Source organism: Aythya ferina (genome assembly GCF_964211825.1).
Source record: "Aythya ferina genome assembly, chromosome: 3".
NCBI lineage: Eukaryota > Metazoa > Chordata > Aves > Anseriformes > Anatidae > Aythya > Aythya ferina.
This window is the reverse complement of record NC_140298.1, coordinates 63842557-63865529: the sequence shown is the minus strand read 5'-3', so window position 1 is coordinate 63865529 and position 22973 is coordinate 63842557. Positions and strand designations below refer to the sequence as shown.

The window sequence follows — 22973 nt, the reverse complement described above, 5'->3', positions numbered from 1 at the left end:
CTAATACACTTCTCAGTAGCTACTAGCTAGTTGTCAATCTTTCCACACTCACCACCAGCAGTCTTTGTTTTCTTTGTCTCTTAAAATTGTCTTGATGGCAAGATCATCATCTATTGTATTTTTATATGATGCTTCCCTTGCCTACTAGGAACTGATACAGTAAAAACAATAATTAACAATAATACTCATGTTAAGCCAAAATACTTTGACATTGCTAAACTTGGGATTTTTAGATTTGTATTTTGGCTTTATTTCCTTTCAATGATTGCATCTTGTTGTATTTCATTGTGTAGTTTTTTATGATTTCTTTATTAAATTCAGGTGATTTATGTAATCACGGTAATCTTTTGAATCACAAGCTAGGTCAATGCACTAGGGAATCAGCTGGCCTGTGTTCTGCTTCCAGTTCTTCTACTGACTGATTTGCTGTGTGACCTTAAGCAACTTACTTTGTGTCTCTTCTCTTTCCATGTCTTTGTTTTGTCTCATCCAATTCAATAATGGGAATAGCTACTGCTATATTTTCTAAGAATATTACATTAAAGAATATTAAAGAGTAGTGTCTTTATTTTATTCAGCAACTTCAGTTGCAGCTGCTGTCACACTAGATAATAAGGTTGATTTTCTGTTGGTAAAAATAGTCCATTAGGCTGATATTGCTCACTCTGACCTATCATCTTTTACGTGAATAATCTTAGGAAACACGTATTGTGAGCTACAGAGTAGTCAAAACTATTCACAGAGTAATCTAAACTGTATTAAAAAAAAAAAAAAAAAGGCCTAAAACTTTCTACTCTTGAAGTTTTTAATACCCCAAACTTATTTAACTCTTACCTTGCTAAATATTCCCTGATGTTTTACTCTCTTTGGAAACAACTTACTTTCCTTTTTCCTTCTCTGTAGACCAATTAGCCCTCTTCTGGACCAGAACACTCCCGATTTTACCACTTTCTGCTCCGTAGGCGAATGGTTACAAGCTATTAAGATGGAAAGATATAAGGATAATTTCACAGCAGCAGGCTACAACTCTCTTGAATCAGTTGCCAGGATGACTATTGAGTAAGTTAGTACTGGGCATGTTTAACTTGTGTTTAGGGAACTTCTAGGTGAACTAATACACAATGTTCAACTCCAAAACTTTACCCTAAGTACAAACATGGTACTTGGGGTTAAGCCAGCAGGTTTAGCAATTCATGATGTTATATTACAGCATCCTTGAAAAGGCAACCTACCCTACTACCTATGTGTGGCAACACATTTTTCCCTGATTTTGAGACCAATAATAACAAGGGGCTAGAATTTGAGGGAGAATGTAGCCCATTTCGGAGTAAGTATGTATAGGAAAATAACCTCTTTGTTTCCACTACCTAATTGGTACCTTTTTCTATATGTGTGCTAGGAAGATGTAGAGCTTTCTTCTAATTGGCTGGGGTCTGTCTGTGCCCTGCAAGAAGTGACTTTGCATTGGGATGAAAGTGTATAGAAGCAAAAGAATTTTCTGAAGGCAATCATGGCCAGTATTGGCACTGCTATCTTAAGAAGGTCTTCTTGGCACCCTGAAAACAAAGTTCTTATCCTGGTAGTTGCCAAACACTTGTAATTCCTGTTACAGAGCAGTGGTTTTTTTATATATAAAGAAAAAAAAAAAACCCTTTGAAACAATATTCTCAGGCTTGCAGCCCCACTCTTATCTGCTTAGTATCACTGGGGGTCTCAGCCAATAGCTTGGGAACTGTTAACAGAGCCCAAAAACTTCTGGCAGGTAGTAGCTCTAGTAGTGGTGGAATCAAAACAGATGGTTCTCTTTCATTTGCATGATGGATATGGGTCAATATGCAAAGACTTTCTTTAGGCATCTCTTTAGGAAGCAGAATGTAATCCCCCAAATATTTTATTTATACCTAACTTAATCTTGAAAGCCTCCCTAAGTATTTTATAAGAGAAGCGTCTCTTCCTCTGGGCATCCTTAAAAGCCACAATAAAAGATTATCATAGTATAATACAGTGTACTCCTTCTCAGATGTGGAGACACAATGCAGTGTAATTACATGACACATGCCATGTAATTACAGTCCTCACTGAGGGTCTGTATGGACTTCACAGTACTGAGCTGAGATTCCTGTATAGCCCTGACCACTATGTAGCTTTAACTCACAGTTGATTACCATACAGTAGGAATCTAAGTTGAAAAATTAACAATGTACGCATTTATCTTTCCCAGGGATGTGATGAGTTTAGGGATCACGTTGGTTGGTCATCAAAAGAAAATCATGAGCAGCATTCAGACTATGAGAGCACAAATGCTACATTTACACGGCACTGGCATCCAAGTGTGATAGACATTTCTCCCTTATGAGGGAGGTGACAGACTGAGAGAACAGCACTGGCCTTCAGTATATATGAAGTGCTACTAGAAGACACTTGATTTCCTGGGTCCTTCCTGCAGTGAATAGAAGAGCTACAAGAAGCACCTACAGACTTGAACTCCTAAGTGCCACCAGAATTTATGAAAAGGGAATTAGGATCCACCAGTGGTGGCAAGGAAAACAGCAGTGACAATAAACAAAGTACTACCTGAATAAACATACAAACACCTTGAGCTCTCTAACCTCCTTTTTATCTAATAGACTTTTTAAATGTATATAAAAATTTAAAAAAGAATATATTTGTCAGATAAAATCACGATATTGTTGAATTCAACAAAATATTTTCCTTAAATCTGTGATTTCTGAATCTTTTTTTAATCATTTGTGTTTATTCTTCATAAAGACTTTCTTTTAGTATGATGTTTATATCTTTGGACCTTTTTAGTGCTAATTCTATGACACATTACTACACTGGGTACCTCTGAAGGATTATTTGAATTCATAGATATTTAAGAAGCATGACCAAGCAATGTATATCTGTCCAAACTTTGGTATCCTTTTGTGCCATTTACTTTTGTTAAATCAACACCGTATTGACATGGCTAGCTAATTGGCAGGGAGTCAGGAAAATGCAAGTTGCCAAGAGCTCTGATATTTTTTACAGAATTTTTTAAGGTTACACATATACTATCTTTTAAAAGAAAATAAAAGACAAAAAAAATATATATAAAAAAATAAAAATAAAGAAAAGCAATAATGACCCCTAAGTAGTTCTAGGCACTTTTAGCAAATTGTTTGCAAGATGATTTTAATGGACTAGAGTTAAAGTGAAATATATTCTAAGATGTAGATGTACAACTGTAAACCTGCTGAGGCACTACATTGAATGGACAAGTGATTGTAGGAGTGTCTCAGAACATGGATGCAGTTCTCCAGTGTTACCTAAACCATGTAATCTGAGCACATCACATTTTTCTTCAATGCTCTGCATTAGCAAATTGAAAGAAATAGCTGGCATATATTTTATATTAGTTTAAGTTGAATTCAGTCCAACTGTGAGAATAAGGACAGAGATTTTATATTAGAACCATAGAGCATGAAGCAAGGGGCAGTTCAGAATTTTCATGTTTTTTACAGGCTTTTGCTGCTCTGAACAAATATGCGTGTGCTCACACAGACACAACAGTCATTCATCAGGAACACAGATGCAAGAGTATTTGCTCAATGGAATATCTTTGTATGCCATTTACTTATATATGTATTTTGTTAGATTAACCATAAGCAATAACAAAGCATGTCTTTACAGATATTGCAGGAATGTATATGAAGCAGAGAGAAATGCTTTAAAAAATTTTGAAAATTGTGAACTACCCCAACAGTGAAATGCTGTACTTCCAAAGAGAATTGGGCTGCTTCTATTGATTTTGATACAGAAAGATCCCAGGGATCAGTCATAAATTGGACTTGTTGGATAATGTGGGCATCCACACAAAAAAAAAATAAAAACAAAAGAAAAACCCTGTAAATGTTCGTTTGTAAAACTTGTAAATTTTATTTATACTGTCTTGGTTTGTACACACACTTAAGTGTAGTGAGCTCTGAATACATTGAAAATGCACTATATTTTTCTATTTTACTTGCAGAGCATCACAAACAAACATATATATTCAGTGATACATAATGTGTTTTCCCACATTTAGGACCAAAGATAGTTATCAAAAACTTAAACACATCATTTTCCCCCCTCCTTTTTTGAACCGCTTTTTAGATCACTGTACAGTTATATTTGTCCTTTTATTTATTTGTTTTATTAGAAAAAACAGTTTGGTTACACCAATTTTTGTCCCCCCACCTTTGTTGAACAAAATCTGTAAAAAGCTTTTAATTAGCATAATCCCGTTACATTGACACTTCCATTTGTAATCTTTGTAATAGACTGTAAATATATTTTTGGAACTATAATGCAATGTGCATAAGGGTTATTTTTCAGTGTCCATATATGATTGTTTATACAATTCACAGCACTTTACAGTCATGCTGAGAAGCCTAATTTATTGCCTGGATTTGGGCAGAGTAAGAAAATAAGGTGATTATTCTTATTTCATATTAGATTGTCAGTCAGTAGAAATTGAGTTATTTTCTGTATGTGGCTCAAGATGTTTTTTAGCTATTAAAATTAATTTTCAAAAATGCTATAGAAATAAGATGCAGAGTAGACTGCACACCCAACATTGAAATTAGTGCATGCAAGCACTCAGCTAACATACTTCCAGTAGCCATTGGAACACTAGTAATTAATAAGCATCCATTTTGTGTTATAACTAATGCTAAGTGCCTCACTACTGGGGTGAGCATCTGTGAGCAACTCCACAGGGTGCTTGTCAGTTTTGCTGCTGCTTTAGGCACCTAACTATGAATTTAGGAGTCTATGTTCAGACATCTGCTTCCTTACAAACTTTGGCTATTGTTCCTAAGGGCTTGGCAATTCCAGGTACAATACAGCAATGCTGGTATTGCTGAGAACCCACAGGCCCTAAATGCAACAGAGTTGAGGCCAGGCTTCACCTTGAGGACCTGCTCAATGTTCTGAAGCACAGAGGCCTCAAAGCATGTGTGGTGACCTAGGCTCACACATGTAAAAGTGAGAGCCCTAATGATATTTCTTCCTTATTTTTCCTTGTTTGATTTAAGCCATCTTCTTTGAATAGTAAATATATTTTATCATTCATCTATATACCTTGATTGCCTTAATGTTGCCACAGTTTCTTACACATTTGAAAGTGGTAGAGTAGAAAAGAAAGCACAATCAATACCAATATCCCTATTGTATCTATCTATTCAGAACATTACTGCAGTTTAGAGCACATGCATGATTTATATTTGGTAGAGCAGTAACATTGATGTTGGTTTTAGTTCTCCAGATTCCAGAAAAACATAATCCAATGTAACAAAAAAAAAGTGCCAGAGAAAGTTGGTGTTCATGAGAGGAACTGAAGAAAGAGTTGGGAGAAGGAATTAAAAGCTAAATGATGTAACAAAGAAATGAGCTCCATTTTGGAAAGAAATGAGCTTAATTCCATTGAACTTAGGAATTATGCAACACTAAAAAGAAAACAATATCAGGCTGTCAGTGAGGTTAATCTTTCTTGACTTTATCCATCTACAGCAAGTATCTAAAGCACCTAAAAGAGAGATGCCTAAAACAAGCAGAATGAATCTCCCTCTGGGAATACTTATCTCCATTACCTGTAGAGGGAACCCAGATGATTAGCTTAGTTTAGGCATCTGATGTCTAGATATTTAAAACCAGATGATTCCTATTCTATATGTTCTTGGCTGCTACAGTTCCCCCCAAGCTGAGTGTCATAGAAAGACAGCTCTTCCACTACTGGTACATCCCAGAATGTATTTAAACTGGGCTTTATCACAAAGAGAGGTTTTGTTGTTATTATTGTGTGTGTGTGCGTGTGTGTGTGTGTGTGTGTCTGGCTTTTTTTTTTTTTTTTTTTCTTCACGGTTTTGTAACAGATCATCTAAATGCTTTTTGTATATGGGTATTAATTCTTGATACATTTTGTGATTGTTCTGAGGAAGACCTGCCTAGTAAATTACAGTTATTGAATATTTTAAATAATCAGAAATATTTGCTGACATACTGCTTCAGTCCAGAGGTTATGTGATCAGATATGATGGTTGCTGTTTGCAAAACCATGTTTATCTAAAGCCTTGTCATGTAAAAATCTCCAGGAGGCAAAGATGCTTAAATGTGTCTAAAATTGAATGTTGCCCTTAATATCTCAATAATTGAGCTCTGTCTGTATTATTCTCCATTTAAAATGAGTTTTTAATATTTGTTTAAACTGGAGTCATCTGGCATCCACTGAGGGAGTCTGAAAAATTATTTTAAATTAAATTTGCTTTTCTCCACTGATAGTAATATACGGTAAATAGTTTCCACTGTTTTGAATGTTTCAAAAACTATTGCTTTAATGTGGGGGATGAAGCGGTCTATTTTTGTTTTGTTGGTGGTATTTTTTTACATTTATGGGTTAGTAGTTGAAATAAAAATAATAATTTGTCCTTAACTTTCTAAATAATTCGTATGTAGCAATTTTAAGAATGATTTAAATTCTGTCACTTTTGGGTTACTACCAAGATAGTGATTGTGTCACTACAGCCATAATGCCAAGTGATACTGAGACACAGTTACAGGTTCAGCTGGCACTCTGTTGCCGAGTATTGACATGAAGCAGTCCACTGGTTGTGTGGGAAGCATGAAGGTCAACTCAGTCAAAAAGGGTCATTCCACCTTCATATATATATATATATGTATAATATTGGAGCTAACATTTACATCCATAATTCATTATATCCCTGCATACAGTTATATAATGACTTGTTCAACATTTGTTTGGTGGTGGGGTTTTGTTTTGTTTTGTTTTGTTGATTTTGGACAACTATCATTTGTGCTGTTTCTGGAAGTTCCCAGATAGAATGGTTAAGAAAAGTAAAATAAAAATTCTTGCCTAACAGTAATTATGACAGCTGGTGCTGCAGGACTATTCAGACAGTTGGAACAGTGATTTTTAGATAGCTGAGGGGATCAAAATGGGATTTATGCAGGACCTGTTAGGATTGTAAAATATGAATTTACTAATATGTAGAAATGACTATTATTTTTTCCCGACCAACTTTGAATGGAATTCAAGATGATTAATTTGAGATTCAAAAAAAAATGCTCAAAAGTTCAACCTATCCAACAATTGTTTTTAAAAAGTGATCTTTATTATTTTCATAGTGCAGCCTTCTGTTTACTTGTCAATAGGCGGTCCTGTAATTAGTTAAATTTCCTGCAAAAAGGATGAGGTGGGGAAGGGTGGAGGGGGAAGAATACAAATATTTTATTTATTTATTTTAAAAACTTTTCTGGGTTAGGTTTTGCAAGATTTTTAAGTTAAGATAATCAACACACATTTACAGTAAAGCCTATTGAGACAACCCAAGGGACAAAATTAGTGTGTCTACAATATCCATAGAATTCTGAACACACATTGAGGATGGGAAAGGTTCAAGCAGTTTGGGAGTGAAAGGAACCATTTGGTGTTTATATGCTGTAGACACCATGTAGGTTATGTCCAGCAAGATTATGAAAGATGACAGGAATAATTTGGAGTTTATATGCTGTATATTATTTCCAATGAGATTATGAAAGGTTAAAGGCTTAAGAGGAAAATGCTATGTTCACTTTTGTTCTTGGTGAAAAGTCAGAAGACTGGAGTGAATGGGAAGAGAAAGCTGTGAAGCCATTCAGCATGTCTAAACTGTAGGGTTCTGTAAGACATGATGGAAACGGAGTTGAGGAGTGCTGAGATTTTTGTTTAAGTAAAGAGATGCTGTTAATAAAATATACCTAATAATCTAGGGTGGAGTGGTTTCAGTATTCTGATTTTTCCTCAGGCCAGATTGGAATTTGTCATAGAGACTAAATTGAGACAGATGGGAAAGCAACTGGTAATATGTAGCTCATTCAAGCAGACTTGAAAGAGACATGAAAGGAGAAATTTACATTAAAAGCCTGTAAATAAAACATAAAATGATGATATTTACTCTCAGTATGTTTTAGAATAGTTTTCTTTAAATCTAGGGTAATGACAGCAGATTTTAGCACTGATACTATAAAATTGGGTGAAATTATTGTCTGATTAGTGCCCAAAAAAAGAACCACAAGTCAAAAAATAGTTGATGTCTTGATAGCCTATGAAAAAAGATGAGATACAACCAAGCGAAACTTGTATAGCCAGCCAAATGAATCTTGGACAAAACAAGACATAATTCCTAGTGCCAGAATAGCTAAATCAGGAACAGGAAAACTATTCATCCACGGATCAAAGCTTCTGTATTTAATTGAACCAAATAATGAATTGTAGAACTGTGCTGCTAATAATAATTAATACCAATAATGAAAAACTACAACTTAGAGTTCATCTGATGAATTGTAATATGGCCAGCACTGAAAAACACACTAAATGCTTAAATCCAAAGATTTATGTATGCTGGTGATATTAGAGTTTCTGGACTCTGAGCTATTTAAAACCAGTTATAAACCAGAGAACATAAAGCCCCAAGTCCTTAACTAAATCTTTCCTATTTTCTGCCAAAGGAAAAAATAATAAAAATAAATAAATAAATAAAATACTGAGGAGTCAGTAAGGTTGATCAAGTGCAATATCAATTATTTTCTAATTATTTCCTTAGAATTATCATGAAATGCATGAGTTTATCTCATGTATTAAGAAACAAACATCTTGCTCCAAAGATGCAGTCTCACTGAGAGGAAAAATCATCCATTTGTTTTAATAGGGCATCAAAAATTTGCTTGAAAAGAGGCCAGACTGAAGACTTTATATACCTTGATCTCTCACATTTCATGTCTGTAGAGACATTGTTCAGGCAATTTCTTCACTATCATTCAACCTGTCTTACTATGCCAGTTTCCACTGGCTTCCTGAAGGGTTACATGTCTATTTTTTAAGATGTTTGCTGGAAAATATTTCAATTTTCTTTCCTCAGGGACCAACCATCTTATAACAAGAATGTATGTGTAGTTTGAGAATAGAAGGTTCAGCAATCTCAGATTCTCTCCAGAGCGTTCTTTTCAGTCATAGTTACAAAAAAATAAATGTGTTCTCCCATTGAGGTTGCACATAGTAAAAATCATGAGAAATCTGATTTTCATTGAATAAACTTAGAAAATGCATCCAGATACCTCCTGAAGACCGGAAATGATGGTCTTTAGATAGTGGCTAGGGTTGTGTTCAGAAAGAGCTGGGTCTATCTTCATAATACTACTGGGTAGTCTGTGTGTGTGGCTTTCCCCCATAAAATAGTCAAGCTACCAAATTATGGAGTATTCTGGGTAGATGTCCTCTGTCACTGTCATTGAAACTAGACCACAAATGCAGAATGTACAAGTCCTTAAGAAAAGAAAAAAAAATAATAAACTAATTCTGTAACAGAATTAGACCAAGATTTCTCTTTCATTTATTGAGTTTGACCTTGGCAACAGCAATGCTTCCACATCAGGTCAGTGAAAGAATAAGATGGTCAAGGCATTAGAAGATTGGTTGGGGTGATGGGGCTCCTTGTGTGGAAAAAGAGGGGCTGAAAAAAGGTGATGGACCTGTGGGTGACTTTGGGCAGTCTTTATATTTCTCTTCCAGGATCTTTGCCATGTAGACCCCTTGTCCTTAGCCTGCCTCATCCCACGACCCTCTACTGTCTCTTTTAATCGAGTACCCCTTAAGTTCTCCCTTATATTACCCTACACAAAATAAAAGTATCTTCTTCCCTAGTTGACAGTGTTTGTACCACCACAGGATGCTGGAGAAGATGCAAAGACTGTGTTAGGTTTAAATGCAATTCATTTGCCTACCTACGGGAAGAAACTGGGTCAACAAGGCATGGAAGGGGATTCTTAATGAAGATTCTTCTTTATATTGCTGGGCCTCAGTATTATAATTGGACAACTAATTCAATGCTATTCTGGAGATAAAGGATACACCTTATTATATAATTTCCCTGCATACTTCAGCTCATCCACTGCCAAAGGTAGGAGTTTGGAGGAATAAATAAGTAAATAAATAAATAAATAAATAAATAAATTTTAAAATCTTTCAGGTATTTATTTGTAGTGCTCTTTTTAAGAGAAATAATTGAAATAATTGTTTCAATGCCTAAGTTCCCTAAACTTGTGCAAATACAAATCCTTTTTGATGTTTGGCAAAACTATCCCAGACAGACTGTGTGCTGTCTGTTGCAAACCTCAGTCTATATTTTTCCTATCTCATCACATTCCTTGCTTAGCATAGTGGTATGCATTCCAGTCCTCAGGATGATATCTTCTTGTATCACAGTACTGAAACCCCTTTCCAAGTCTCCATACTTGTTGCCTTGTGCAGAGATGTCTCTGAATTTTGAGGATTATTTTCCCAGCCATGAAGAGGGAAACTAATTTTGAAGTATGCTCTACTTCCAACTCTTCCCGTCTGAGTCATTAACACCTAGCAGCACCCACGCTTCACTGGGGGATGAGTGGAAGTGGGCAGTGAGGAATGGACATTTAGTACCCCAGTGAAGATAAATGCTGTTAGATAATTTTCCAGAATTGAGTGTGCAGGTTTTCTGTACTCTTTCCTGTCATGCTATCCCTCTTTAAAGCAACTACAAGCTGTGGGCATGTTTGGTACTGCTGCTAGGCTCCCTACATCTCTTTCTGTGACCAAAAATCTATGGGTTGGGGAGATCAATGCCACATTCTAAATGCAGAAGTCAATACTGTTGGTCAAAACAAAACTAAAAAAGTGGCAGGGGGTTGGGAGGTATACAGAAGAGGTGAATCAGCCAGGCTTATGAGTGAACTGCCCAGGAACACCAACGATATAAGCTAATGGAGTAAAATAATATCCAAATCTTCACATTGATAGAACAGTCTAAGTGTGGAGGGAGCTGAATGAGACAAATCAGACCACCTAGCAAGGGGACTGTTTCAGAGTAGGGGGGAGGAGAGATGAGGACTTCTTTATGAATTAATGAAACTCATACAGAAAGTCAAATGGAAATTAATATTTTACCTGTGTTACCTGCTTTTGAATTATTTGCTAAAGAAAAAATACGGTTTACACTATAATTACGTTTCTAACTTGGAAGTATTTCCTAGAAATACTACCCATTTTCAGCATGGGAAATTTGCTTAATATTTTTTTGGGGAAAAAAAAAAAAAAAGCTTATGAAGACAGACTTGATGTGCTTGATTGATGGTGCTTCACTTTAGATATCAAAACAGAAAGCATGTATCTTAGCAAACATCTGCATGTTTGTCACAGAGCTCTTATGGCATACATTTGCAGAGCAGAATATTGTGTTTGGTAGAGATTAGACCACAAGTTTATTGTATTGTTGTTGTTTTCCTATTTAATGACATTAGGTGATTGAAGTCCTTGTTAGCTAAGGTCAGTGAGTACTGGTGAGCACGTGAATATGATGTAAATTGGTAAAAGCCATTTCTTAAAAGTATGGAGATATCTCAGAGAGGTGATGTCTGGCGTTTATTAAATTCACTTTCTATCCTTGTTTACCACAACAGCCAAACCAACAGGACAGACTGACTCCCTTCATGCTTATTAACAGATGAATTGTAACTACACACAGTTCAGGATACATAGCCGATATAAATGTAACTCTTATCTGGCATCCTTTTACCTCTGTTTTCAGGAAGACTCATTATTTTTTGTGATTTGAGAAACGGCCTACTCCTTTTCTGAGGACACAGAGAAATTTTACACAGTTGTTTTACACAGAAAGGCAAAGTAAGTCTAAGACTGACCCTATAGCATTGGGCTTTGGGAAGATAAGAGAAAGGCAACATGTGGGAAGGGTGAGTGTCTGTAGATATGCACATACAGCCAAGCACTTTGAGCTGCATCTGCTGCCTGGAAAAAGGTTTATCAGGCTTAGCAAGATGCTCCACAGGCAGGCTTTATCTCCACAGTTCTTTCCTGCACTTTCTTCCCTTCATTAACCACATAAATACCTTCCCTCTTATTCTGAAATTGGTGTTTAGGCCACTTCTCTGGGAACAAGGAGCCTTATGTTTTAAGTAAATTCGACTTTTTTCATGCAAGAGGTTGAGTGGCCTGCCATGCTCCAGAAGAGCTAATATCTTGGTTTGTAGGTACTGCAGTGAATCTGGGCTTTCCCACATCATTCTGCCATTTCTCAATTATTAGATAAAATATTTATTATCTCTTTGATATTTTGTAATGTGTTTTCTGTTGAAAGGATGAATTTAGACATCTACTTTTAGAGAAGGTTTGAGGTTATGAATCCCTGAAAAATGTTCATCAGAGCACAAACAGATTTACTGCTGGGATGCATGCTGGCATACCCAGGACCCCCTTAAGTGTGCTGAGTACTAGTTCACACTGACTTTCCTTTCTGTGGAGTTAGGGTGTGGCTGGTAGCTTATGCATGTGCTCTTTTTGTTCCATTATTGAATACATGTATGGCCTTGGTATGCAGAACCTGGATAAATGAGTATTACTTTTGACCACACAGCTGACCGAAACAGGAAGTGAAGCCCTGTCCTCATTTCAGCATATCTTGTATAGACAGCTTAGCCACTCTCTTTGTCCTTCAGTTTCTTGAATGTCCATTTCAGGTTTCTATTTCTTCCCAAAGATATAGGCCTGGAATGACATTGAGCATCAGGGCAGCCTGACATGAAGCATTGATAATGAATAGCTAGGTCATACAGATGCAAAGAAATAATCAAATTGATTTATCATGTGTCACACAGGGACACTCTTGTCCCATTTGTTGATGTTTCATACCTGTTAGCTTGCACTTGGTCTCTGCTCTATAAAAGGCAGTAATTGGCAGTGACAACAAGATACATGCAGCCCAAAGTAAAGCCATGCCAGTGTCCAGGGTATACACACACTATACCATGAATCTCTTGATCAAAAGGCCTTCATCTTGGTGCTGACCAAAAAAAGTCAGTAGAGGCATTGCAAATAAAATATACCCTGAGGTTTTAAATACCTATATATCTAAGAGGTATCTCTGACTAACAGTTGCCTTTAGCTTTGCATAAATTCACATGTCAATCATTTTTACTAATTCAAAGACATACTTGCCTTCTAAATAATAAAAAAAAATGAGTCAAAAAAAAAGTATTCTTTTTGGAAGGAATTTATTCTCAGAGTTCTCTCTTGCTGCTTTCTTTTCTCATGCATTCCATGAATTACTAAGGTTTCAAAGGGCAGGTGCAAATAAAAACTAATAGAAGTGAGGCGTAGCTTAGTTGATTCCTTCCCTCATGCAAAATTACACTACACTAGAGATGAAGAAACGTTATGTCACTCCATCAGATTGCTTCCTCTACCCATTTTTTTTCCCTAAAACTCAAGTATTATGGCTATTAATATTGTCAGATCCTCTTCTCAGCTTATCATAAAACATCTGCTGCCATTTTGTCCAGTCTGGTGACAGAGATGTATGGCATGCTATAAAGTATTAATAGTGTTCTTTTTCTGAATAAGTATCTCCCCTTTGATTCACACTGTTAAATAATCTAATCTGTGTGCCAGAATAACATACACTGCTTTGGAATCAACTGTAAGAATACTGGTTGGTATGGTAGGGGGACATTCCTCTGCTGGTTTATTTTTCTTTAGTATTAGTACTACATTGACTTGTCTCAAAGTCTGTAATAGATTGCTTTTCTCTCAGGAATTTTCAAATAATTTAGCCAAGAGGTTGCTAACCATATTTATAATATATACATATATTTTTAAAATCCTGGCCTAAATCTAGTAGTTCTAAAACTATATTTCTTTAGAGATTCCATATGGCCAATCTGCCATTAAAAGTTTTTTTAAAAACTTATTTTTTTTTTTTATTATTTTTTTTAGGCTTTTGCTTAACATTGCCTTGGGGTGCCTAATATCATGTAATGACTAAGAAAAGTCAAAGTATTTTGTAAGATTCTTCAATAATACTGATAATATCAGGCTAAAGAAGATTCTACCTGATTAGTTTATATGTTTATATTAGTTTATAGTTCATATGTATCTTTTTTTTTTTTTTAATTAAGTATAGTTTAAACTGAATTAACACAGCCATTCCACCCTTTTCTTGCTTCTCTGTATTAAAGAATTATCAACATCTTCTCCCTGTCCCTAATACCCAAACACCCATCCAAACAAACAAACAAACAAACAAAAAACACGGCACCTCATTAATTTACCTCCTTTATTTTAAATACAATTGTCAATTATAACCTGGCTCATTAAGAAAAATGTGAAACACAACTACATTTCCTTCATGGTAGAGTTGTTTGCTTGGGAGTCTTTGGGTTTATTGATGTTTACCTAGTGAATCAACAATATTTTTTGTCAAGTAATGGTGTATACATGGAGATGACAATGATAGTATAATTTGCCTCTATTACTTCCTGATATCAGGATTCTGCTGCACTGCCAATTTTATATCTGTTGTTATTGTTTGTTTGACAGAATCAAAAACATGCCAGGTGCTTTGCAAAACAGAGAACAAGAAAAATCCCTTTCCAGAAGAGATGACAGCCTGAATAGAAATGACATAATGGCAGGAGACAAAGGAAGCAGAAAGGGGAAGCAAAACAAGAGTTATAACAAAAACAAGAGTTATAACCATAAAATCATGAGATTGGTTTGGAGGCACAGTGAACGCTATGAGGCATTTTTTTAAAGCACATAAGGACTATAGTTGGGATTAGAGGATGGAAATGTAGAAAAGAAGCATGGAAAGGAATGGAGAAGAAGGGAGGAACAGACTGGCAACAGGAGGAAGAGTAAACAGAGGTGTATGGGAGAGGCCAGAACACACACCTGACAAACTGATGATTATGACTAATGCCAAGAATGAAAGACTACATCTGAAGAGCATGATGATTTCAGGATGGCGAAGCAGGACAAGGCGATGCTGCCAGGGAGAGAAGAGCCGGCAAAGCTGCCCTGGAAGCCTGCCCTGGAAGCTCCTCACACTAATATAACCCTGCTTCCCCATCTTTTTAGCTCCCCTCTTATACACCAAATAGCCATATAGAAGAGCAAAGGAGAAGGAGAAGCAGCTAAATCAAACATTTGCAAAAGTACTGCTGAGGAAGAAGTTTAAATCAGGATGGTATAGATTTACTGATGATGCAAGTGGCAGAGTTAGTCTTTTTCATTAACATAAATCAATGTGAATCTTTGCCACTACTTACAAATAGGTCTTGCTAAGAAGCAGATTTTAATAATTTAACCAGTCCAGGACATTTTGAAATGTCCTTCATTCTAGATCACAAAGAAGCAGAAATCATAACATTTACAGTGAAATAGGAACATAGAAGAAAAATATCAGAGACATTTTTCTTAGAGTTGAAAATAATTGTTTCAGTATAAAAAAAAAAAAAAAAGAAAGAAAGAAAGGAAGGGAAATGCTCATTGAAAATAATAAAAATAAATAAATTATAACTTTCATTGAAAAAATATAACATTGGAAATAATTTTAATTATGCTGAATTGGCTCTTTTTGTCTCCAAAAAAGTATTAACACTTTTTCAAAGTAAACTGGAAAATTGGCATTTTCAGAATGTCTGATGTTTTAAACTACCCTGATTTCCAAGTTAACAGTTATTTAGGAATAAGAAAGCTGCAAAATGGCCAGTCTAATCTCTTCCTCACCTCCTTCTCCTCTGCTGCTGCGATATCAGGCATTTCTACTGATCAGGCTGCAAAGAGCAAAACCAGTTTCTATGTCTCCCTGAAAAAAGGCATATTGCCAACTTCTTGAAGAATTATTAAATTATTAATTAGATCTGCTTATGGGAAATACCTTTTTTTTTTTTTTTTTGTTATAGAGTATGTCTCCATTTAAATCCTCATCACAGCTTTTCCATTTTGCCTGGGAAAGTTTGTCAGAAAGCATGCTGGAAAGCCTCAGATGTTTCTGTAACCAATGAAACTGTTTTTAGTCATAGTTATAGTGTAGTAGATATACTGGGATGATAGCTGAGAGATTACTCCTTGTAATGGAATACTCTACTACTTTGGCATATATAGACACTTTGCTTTGTACTTCTGACTTCAAAACTTTGATGTTTAGGGTACTATAAATACTTGCAATTTGTATTTTTTCTTATAAGTTTTAGAAGACAGTAATGGATATTTTGGTTATTGCAACACCTTATCAACATGATACATGGATTTAGTCTCTTCTAGCAATGGAATGATACTAACATTATTTATTGGAGACAGTGGCCTCGTTTAAGTCCATCTTGGCAACTCTAGATAGAATTAAAATAATTCATCTAGGTGAGCAGGAGACAACTGCTGAAAATCATACCTGAAATGTTAGTAGTAATCCTTAACTGGTTGGGTTTGCCCATCATTTGCTTGAAGATTTTGGTAACTGGTAACTTACTGAATTCTTAGATAGCAGCAATTGCCAAGCACTTTTTTTTTTTTTTTTTTTTTTTTTTTTAATTGCCTGCAATTTGAACTTTGCTTAAGTTAATTAAACTATTGTCACCTTAGGGTATCATTTTAACACTGAGTTTAACAGGACCTATTCTGTTAATGTAGGGATTTCAGCTATTAAAGAATACAACAGGTACAGAGAGTTAATGCATAGCAGTGCTTGAAGAATCAGGCCCGCATCAGTTATGTCTCTCCTCCATTATTGAAGTAATATTGGATTTAAATCCATTGGGTAAGCTTACAAAATCTACCCAACATAAGTTCCTCTCTCCTTCAATCAAAAGTAGCTCTAAGGTTTATAATTCCTTGTATGAATAAAAACAAACAAACAAACAAAAACAAAAAAAGCAAGTGTCATAAGTCATAGTATCTCTCTGTAATAAAGTAATAACTTATTTTTTACATACCATTTTTACATATTTTCATACCAGTTACATATAACTTTTGCAATAATACATTCAGCATAAAGCAATATCAGAACGTAGTTATTATTTCTATTAATAATATTCATCCAAGCTCTGGATTTTGCTTAGTTTTCCCCCTGATTCTGGCATGGTAGCAGATCAGGTAGAAGTTATATGTACCTGTGCACTGGCACTGAGAGAAGATTCCGCTGTTTGACATCTTCCCTCCTTCTGCTACAAAAAAAAAAAAAATAATAATAATAATAATAAACAAAAAATCACTACCCTTTCATTCCCTATTATTTCAATTGGGAAAGGTGACATAACCTCTGGAAAACTGCAGTTTGACATGCCTTCTGAATTCAGACACTGATCTGGACACAAAGCTTGGGAAGGGATTTAGTACCAGCTATTTCAGTAGCTACATGATCTTACAGGAAAAAGGCTGAAACAAACAAACGAACAAACAAACAAACAAAAACCATTATAATGTATACTGAAAGTAAAGGAAAACATCACTATTTTTCTTTTTTTTTCCTTTTTTTTTTTTTTTCCTTAACTTAGCCTAAGTTTTTTTCCTGCAAATCCTTTCCTATTGTTATCTATCAGCTCTTCCAAGATACTTGGTTATGCATAAAGTAAGAATAGCTGCACTAACTCAACCCCAAAGTCCTTATAGCCCAGTGTGCCTGGCAGGTGTAGAGGTCCAGACCTGTTGTCGAAAGACCTCTACTGTCCCCTAAAGATTAGGGACACCATCAACAGTCAACTTCAAAGCACCTTCAGGGCTCTTTTATCCAGTATGTATAGTTCAAATGCTTCCTAAATCAGGAGGTGCCCTATGTTTAATAGTCTGAATTTGTCCTAGATCTGGTGAATTTACTTTCTCCTTCTGTCTCTCTTTCCCTCTCTGTTTTGCCCTTCTTTCTTCTGAAATAGAATGACCAGGGCTGCATGAATTATTCAACATAAGTGTGTATGATGTATTTATACAATGATATAGTGATACAGTGTATTTATACAGTGATATATATATATATATATATGTTTCTATTTTGTTTACTTCTTTCTTAATCATCCAGATATCCTGTTTCACAATTTTACTTGATGCTGAGTGCTTGGCTTGGTGTTTTCAGAGAGCTAATATCAGTTCATGTATTTTTTTCTTCTTAAGCAATAGTGAATTTGGAGTCCCTGTCTGTGAATGTATAGGTAGACTTACTTTTTCCCTTGTGTATTTCTTTGTGCTTTATCAAATCTAATCACCACTTTATTGCCAATAGCATTTAAATTTGTTAAATCGCTTTGCAGTTCTTTACAGGCAGCTTTTGGTTTAACTTTTTAAAATCATTTTGTATCAAACTTTCTCATCTGACAGTTCTTAGATATCGTATTTCCCTTTACTACTAATAAAAGTACTTTTGTTTAAATTCTTTGTTTTAATTCATGCTTCAGAATCCAAGAAGCTTTGCATACATTTAAATGCTATAATTTATGATTGTATTTTTCAGGAAGGGGGAAAGAGACCTTCAAGCTATTTTCCTTTATGTTTTATTAATTGGAAACCTTAAAAGTAGAATTTAAACCTTCTCGTTGCACACTGGTTATGACAGAGTGGTTATACAACATTCAGAGAAAAATTACTAAGGGCTAGATACATGAAATACATTTAAGAACAGTCTTTAGTCTTTTAGATATCCTGCCTCTTCTCAGAAGCTCTAAACCCATGTTGGGCATCTCTCCCTCTACATTTAAAGAGGACAGCTGGATGTTTAGCAAAAAACATCCTCCAACCATAGCATACTAAGCAGGAAACAGTCTAAGCGAAATAGAGAAACAGCCAGAAAGGGGAAACAAAACAAGTGGATGATTCCCTAATATATTTTACAGCATTGCCTTACTTCTGAGACTATATGATTTTGCAAGGTGAGACTCAGCATCTCTCCCACTGCAGCTGTTCCTCTTGTTTTTGGCATTATTCCCTGCAGTGAATTCTAGCATCTGATGCATATATCCAATTTACTGCACTGAGACATCAGTCCCTCTCTTCCTCTCTATCCCAGTAAATATTGAACTTTGAGGATTAGGCAACAACTGAGTAGACTTTGGTGAACTACCCTGTCAGGGTAAGGACCCAAAACTGCATTTAGCCACTTCTGTTTCATTGCAGAAACTGGGGTCTGTGTTACAACACCAGTGAAACAGTGAGAATTATTTGAACCCTAACTTAGTAAACAGGTTAAACCTGTTTGTCACTTTTTTGTCCCACATCCTAACTTCACTGAAATGTCATCATAATTCTCCAAAACCAATTCTGTGTCTACATCACAATTATGTTTAATCTTATATGAATACTGAAAGTATGTAGCTCTAGGCAGGTGAATAGACTGCATGAGTTACTAGTAGTTATGGTATTAGTATTCATACCATATTAGAAATCTTATGAAGTGGGGGAAATAAGAGGGTGGTGACTGACATTTAGCATTTCTCAAGCTGAGTTATATCTTGTATGTTTGAGAGAATAAATGAATATTTTATTTATTTGTTTGTTTTTAGAGACCTCTCCTTTTTTTCTACCTTAAATAATCCAGAAATATGTAGTACTGGGTTTAATTTTTTGTAGTTACAAAAGTAATTATTTCAAATGCTATAGATATATTTGAGAGGATGGTGACAAAAGAGAACAAGCTGCCAGAGGATTTATTTGATGTTCTGAGGGAACGTGTTATAAATTTATGTCTGTTATAGTGTAGATGCTTATAAATCTTCCTCTGTCTGAAGGAGTAGAACTTTGGGAACTAATAAGCCAAAAATTAAGAGACTCCAAAAACTAGCAAATCAAACTGACATATAGCATTTTAAAAATGAACAATAGCTGAATGACTTCTATATCTGTATCTACGTATCTATACTGACACAGGCCAGTTCCTACACATGTAATTAAGTCCTTACTGTTTGAATTTATTAGTCATATATGTTGGACCAGTCTCCACTGCTTCAGCATTGTTTGCTGCATAGCTGATGTTAAATTTAGAGGATTCTGCTGTTTAATTGACAGATATTAATTGAGTAACAATGGCAGGAAGTAATAAAATAAAGGAGTAGAAATCTGGGATTAAAGGAAAATTCATAACAAATCCCAGGTCAACTAATCTTTCCTGGTATGTACTGGACAGGTATAGCCTTTGTTACATAAAATGCCAAAATATCAAGGAAAGTGAATTGTTATGCACTGATGCCAAACAACGATACAATAGATATTCCTAGAAGATATGTTCAGTGACACAAAGGAAGGAACTCATAGACTAGCTGCTATTTTAAACTTGGACAAAAAAAATCAAAATAATAAAAATTATTATTGTTTATTATTATTATTATTTACTTTTTACCATTTTTGTCATTGTGTGTTTGCACCCTGCCATTTAGGAAAGTTTATTTCTCATTCCCAGAACATCTCACCTGCCCATTCCAGCTCTTTCCTTTTCCTGTAGTCTGGTTTCAAATACTGGTCATCCAAAGTCTTTTTTGCTAAAGATTCTAACCCTTCTTTTGCCTTCACTTGGACTTGTTCTTGCATTTCTTCCTTGGTTTATTTAAGATTTTTGTATCGATTTACTTTCAATTTAAATATAAACAATACTTACATTATTGAAAGATGGTCTTTGTTCAATCTTTTGTTCTAATCCTACAGTACCCTACAGTACAGGAAGTAAGAATTTATTGATTCTTTAAAGAAAAATAATAATTAAATAAATAAATGGAAATGAACTTTTAACCAGTGGACAGAAATTCTCTTCAAAGATGGAATATCAAGGAAAACAAATGACAAGGAAGGGGATGGGGAGCAGGATGTGGCCCTCACTATCCATGAAGAAATGGTTGGTGACCTGGTACGGCACTTGAATGTGCACAAGCCGATGGGGCCAGATGGGATCCACCCAAGGGTACTGAGAGAACTGGCAGAGGAGCTGGCCAAGCCGCTTACCATCATTTATCAACAGTTCTGGCTATGGGGGGAGGTCCCAGTTGACTTGTGGCTAGCAAACGTGACGCCCATCTACAAGAAGGGCCGGAGGGCAGACCCGGGAAACTACAGGCCTGTCAGTTTGACCTCAGTGCCAGGGAAGCTCATGGAGCAGGTTCTCTTGAGAGTCATCACGCAGCACTTACAGGGCAAGCAGGCGATCAGGCCCAGTCAGCATGGGTTTATGAAAGGCAGGTCCTGCTTGACAAACCTGATCATCTTCTATGACAAAGTGATGCGCTGGGTGGATGAGGGAAAAGCTGTGGATGTGGTCTACCTTGACTTCAGTAAGGCTATTGACACTGTTTCCCACAGCATTCTCCTCAAGAAACTGGCTGCTCTTGGCTTGGACTGGCGCATGCTTCGTTGGGTTAGAAACTGGCTGGATAGCCGGGCCCAAAGAGTCGTGGTAAATGGAGTCAAGTCCAGTTGGAGGCCAGTCACTAGTGGCGTTCTCCAGGGCTCGGTACTGGGGCCTGTCCTCTTTAATATCTTCATTGATGATCTCGATGAGGGCATTGAGTGCACCCTCAGTAAGTTCGCAGAAGACACCAAGTTAGGTGAGTGTGTCAATCTGTTCGAGGATAGGAAGGCTCTGCAGGAGGATCTGGATAGGCTGCACCAATGGGCTGAGGTCAACTGCATGAAGTTCAACAAGGCCAAGTGCTGCACTTGGGGCACAACAACCCCAAACAGTGCTACAGGCAGGGAGATGAGTGGTTGGAGAGCTGCCAGGCAGAGAAGGACCCAGGAGTGATGGTGGATAGTCAGCTGAATATGAGCCAGCAGTGTGCTCAGGTGGCCAAGAAGGCCAACGGCATCCTGGCTTGTATCAGAAACAGTGTGGCCAGCAGGTCTAGGGAAGTGATAGTCCCTCTGTACTCGAGGCTGCACCTCGAGTACTGTGTTCAGTTTTGTGCCCCTCGCTACAAGAAGGACATGGAGGTGCTTGAGCGGGTGCAGAGAAGGGCGACGAAGCTGGTGAGGGGCCTGGAGAACAAGTCCTACGAGGAGCAGCTGAGGGAGCTGGGCTTGTTCAGCCTGGAGAAAAGGAGGCTCAGGGGCGACCTTATTGCTCTCTACAGGTACCTTAAAGGAGGCTGTAGTGAGGTGGGGGTTGGTTTGTTCTCCCACATTCCTGGTAACAGGACGAGGGGGAATGGGCTTAAGTTGTGCCAGGGGAGTTTTAGGTTGGATGTTATGAAGAACTTCTTTACTGAAAGGGTTGTTAGACATTGGAACGGGCTGCCCAGGGAAGTGGTGGAGTCACCATCCCTGGAGGTCTTTAAAAGACGTTTAGATGTAGAGTTTAGAGATACGCTATAGTGGAGGACTGTTAGTGTTAGGTCAGAGGTTGGACTCGATGATCTTGAGGTCTCTTCCAACCTAGACAATTCTGTGATTCTGTGATTCTGTGAAATTGAGATGGACTAGTCCGAGGCAGTTTTTCTAATGAATACAAAAGTTGGTTACATGTTGTGTGAATCTTTAAAAGATGATGCAGTGTTGGCAAACACTGCTGTAGTCCACTGTTTATATACCTTTTTCCAGAAAAATAAGTGTTTCAAAATTGTATCCTAGTAAACAGATCCAGCAGAAGTTTCTTTAGACAGTTTAATAGCAATAATTTTCTTACTGTAAATTATTTACATTGCCAAGAATAATCCAACTAATCTGTAAAAAATGTATGAGGCATATTTCTTTCTGCAAAAAAAAAAAAAAAAAAAATCATCATGTAGTGTTTTCTAATTTCTACTGAAAACTTATAGTTTAAGTATATATAGAGAGTTATATATTAACACATGCTTTAATGTAATAAAATCATCCCTCTCTTACTTTTGAAAATAGGTGACACTACTTCATTTACGTCCTTCCGCACTAAAGCTGTCCTCCTGCACATTTTTATACTGTAGCATTCCCAAGGGAGAAAAAAAGTTCTGAAACTCATATTTTTTAAATTTTGTTATTATTATTTTATTTTATTTTATTTTTATCATGATTGTCAGTGGGAAAAGATTTGGGAAGAAGAATGTAGGCAGGATTAAACATATCAAATTTTATTAGGTGACATCAAATGTAATGAAATCTAGAGGTCAGCTTAATTTTTTACCTCTTCTTA

General features: G+C 36.2%; 1 protein-coding gene across 7 annotated transcripts in view; it reads left to right on the top strand.

Annotated features, from left to right (window-relative positions):
• Nucleotides 1-22973, top strand: part of EPHA7 (EPH receptor A7) — a 188873-nt gene that overhangs the window by 146563 nt on the left and 19337 nt on the right. For 3 of the 7 annotated variants that reach the window (XM_084513164.1, XM_084513160.1, XM_084513159.1), the window contains 2 exons: nucleotides 904-1059; nucleotides 14441-18216. The exons of 1 other annotated variant lie outside the window; for it this stretch is intronic. In XM_084513164.1, coding sequence (XP_084369290.1) covers nucleotides 904-1059; nucleotides 14441-14654 — 370 coding nt within the window. In that variant the 3' untranslated portion in view covers nucleotides 14655-18216. Of the gene's footprint in view, nucleotides 1-903; nucleotides 1060-2221; nucleotides 6464-14440; nucleotides 18217-22973 lie in introns of those variants that run through there. 3 more of the 7 variants (XM_084513162.1, XM_084513161.1, XM_084513163.1) reach the window with 2 other exon arrangements.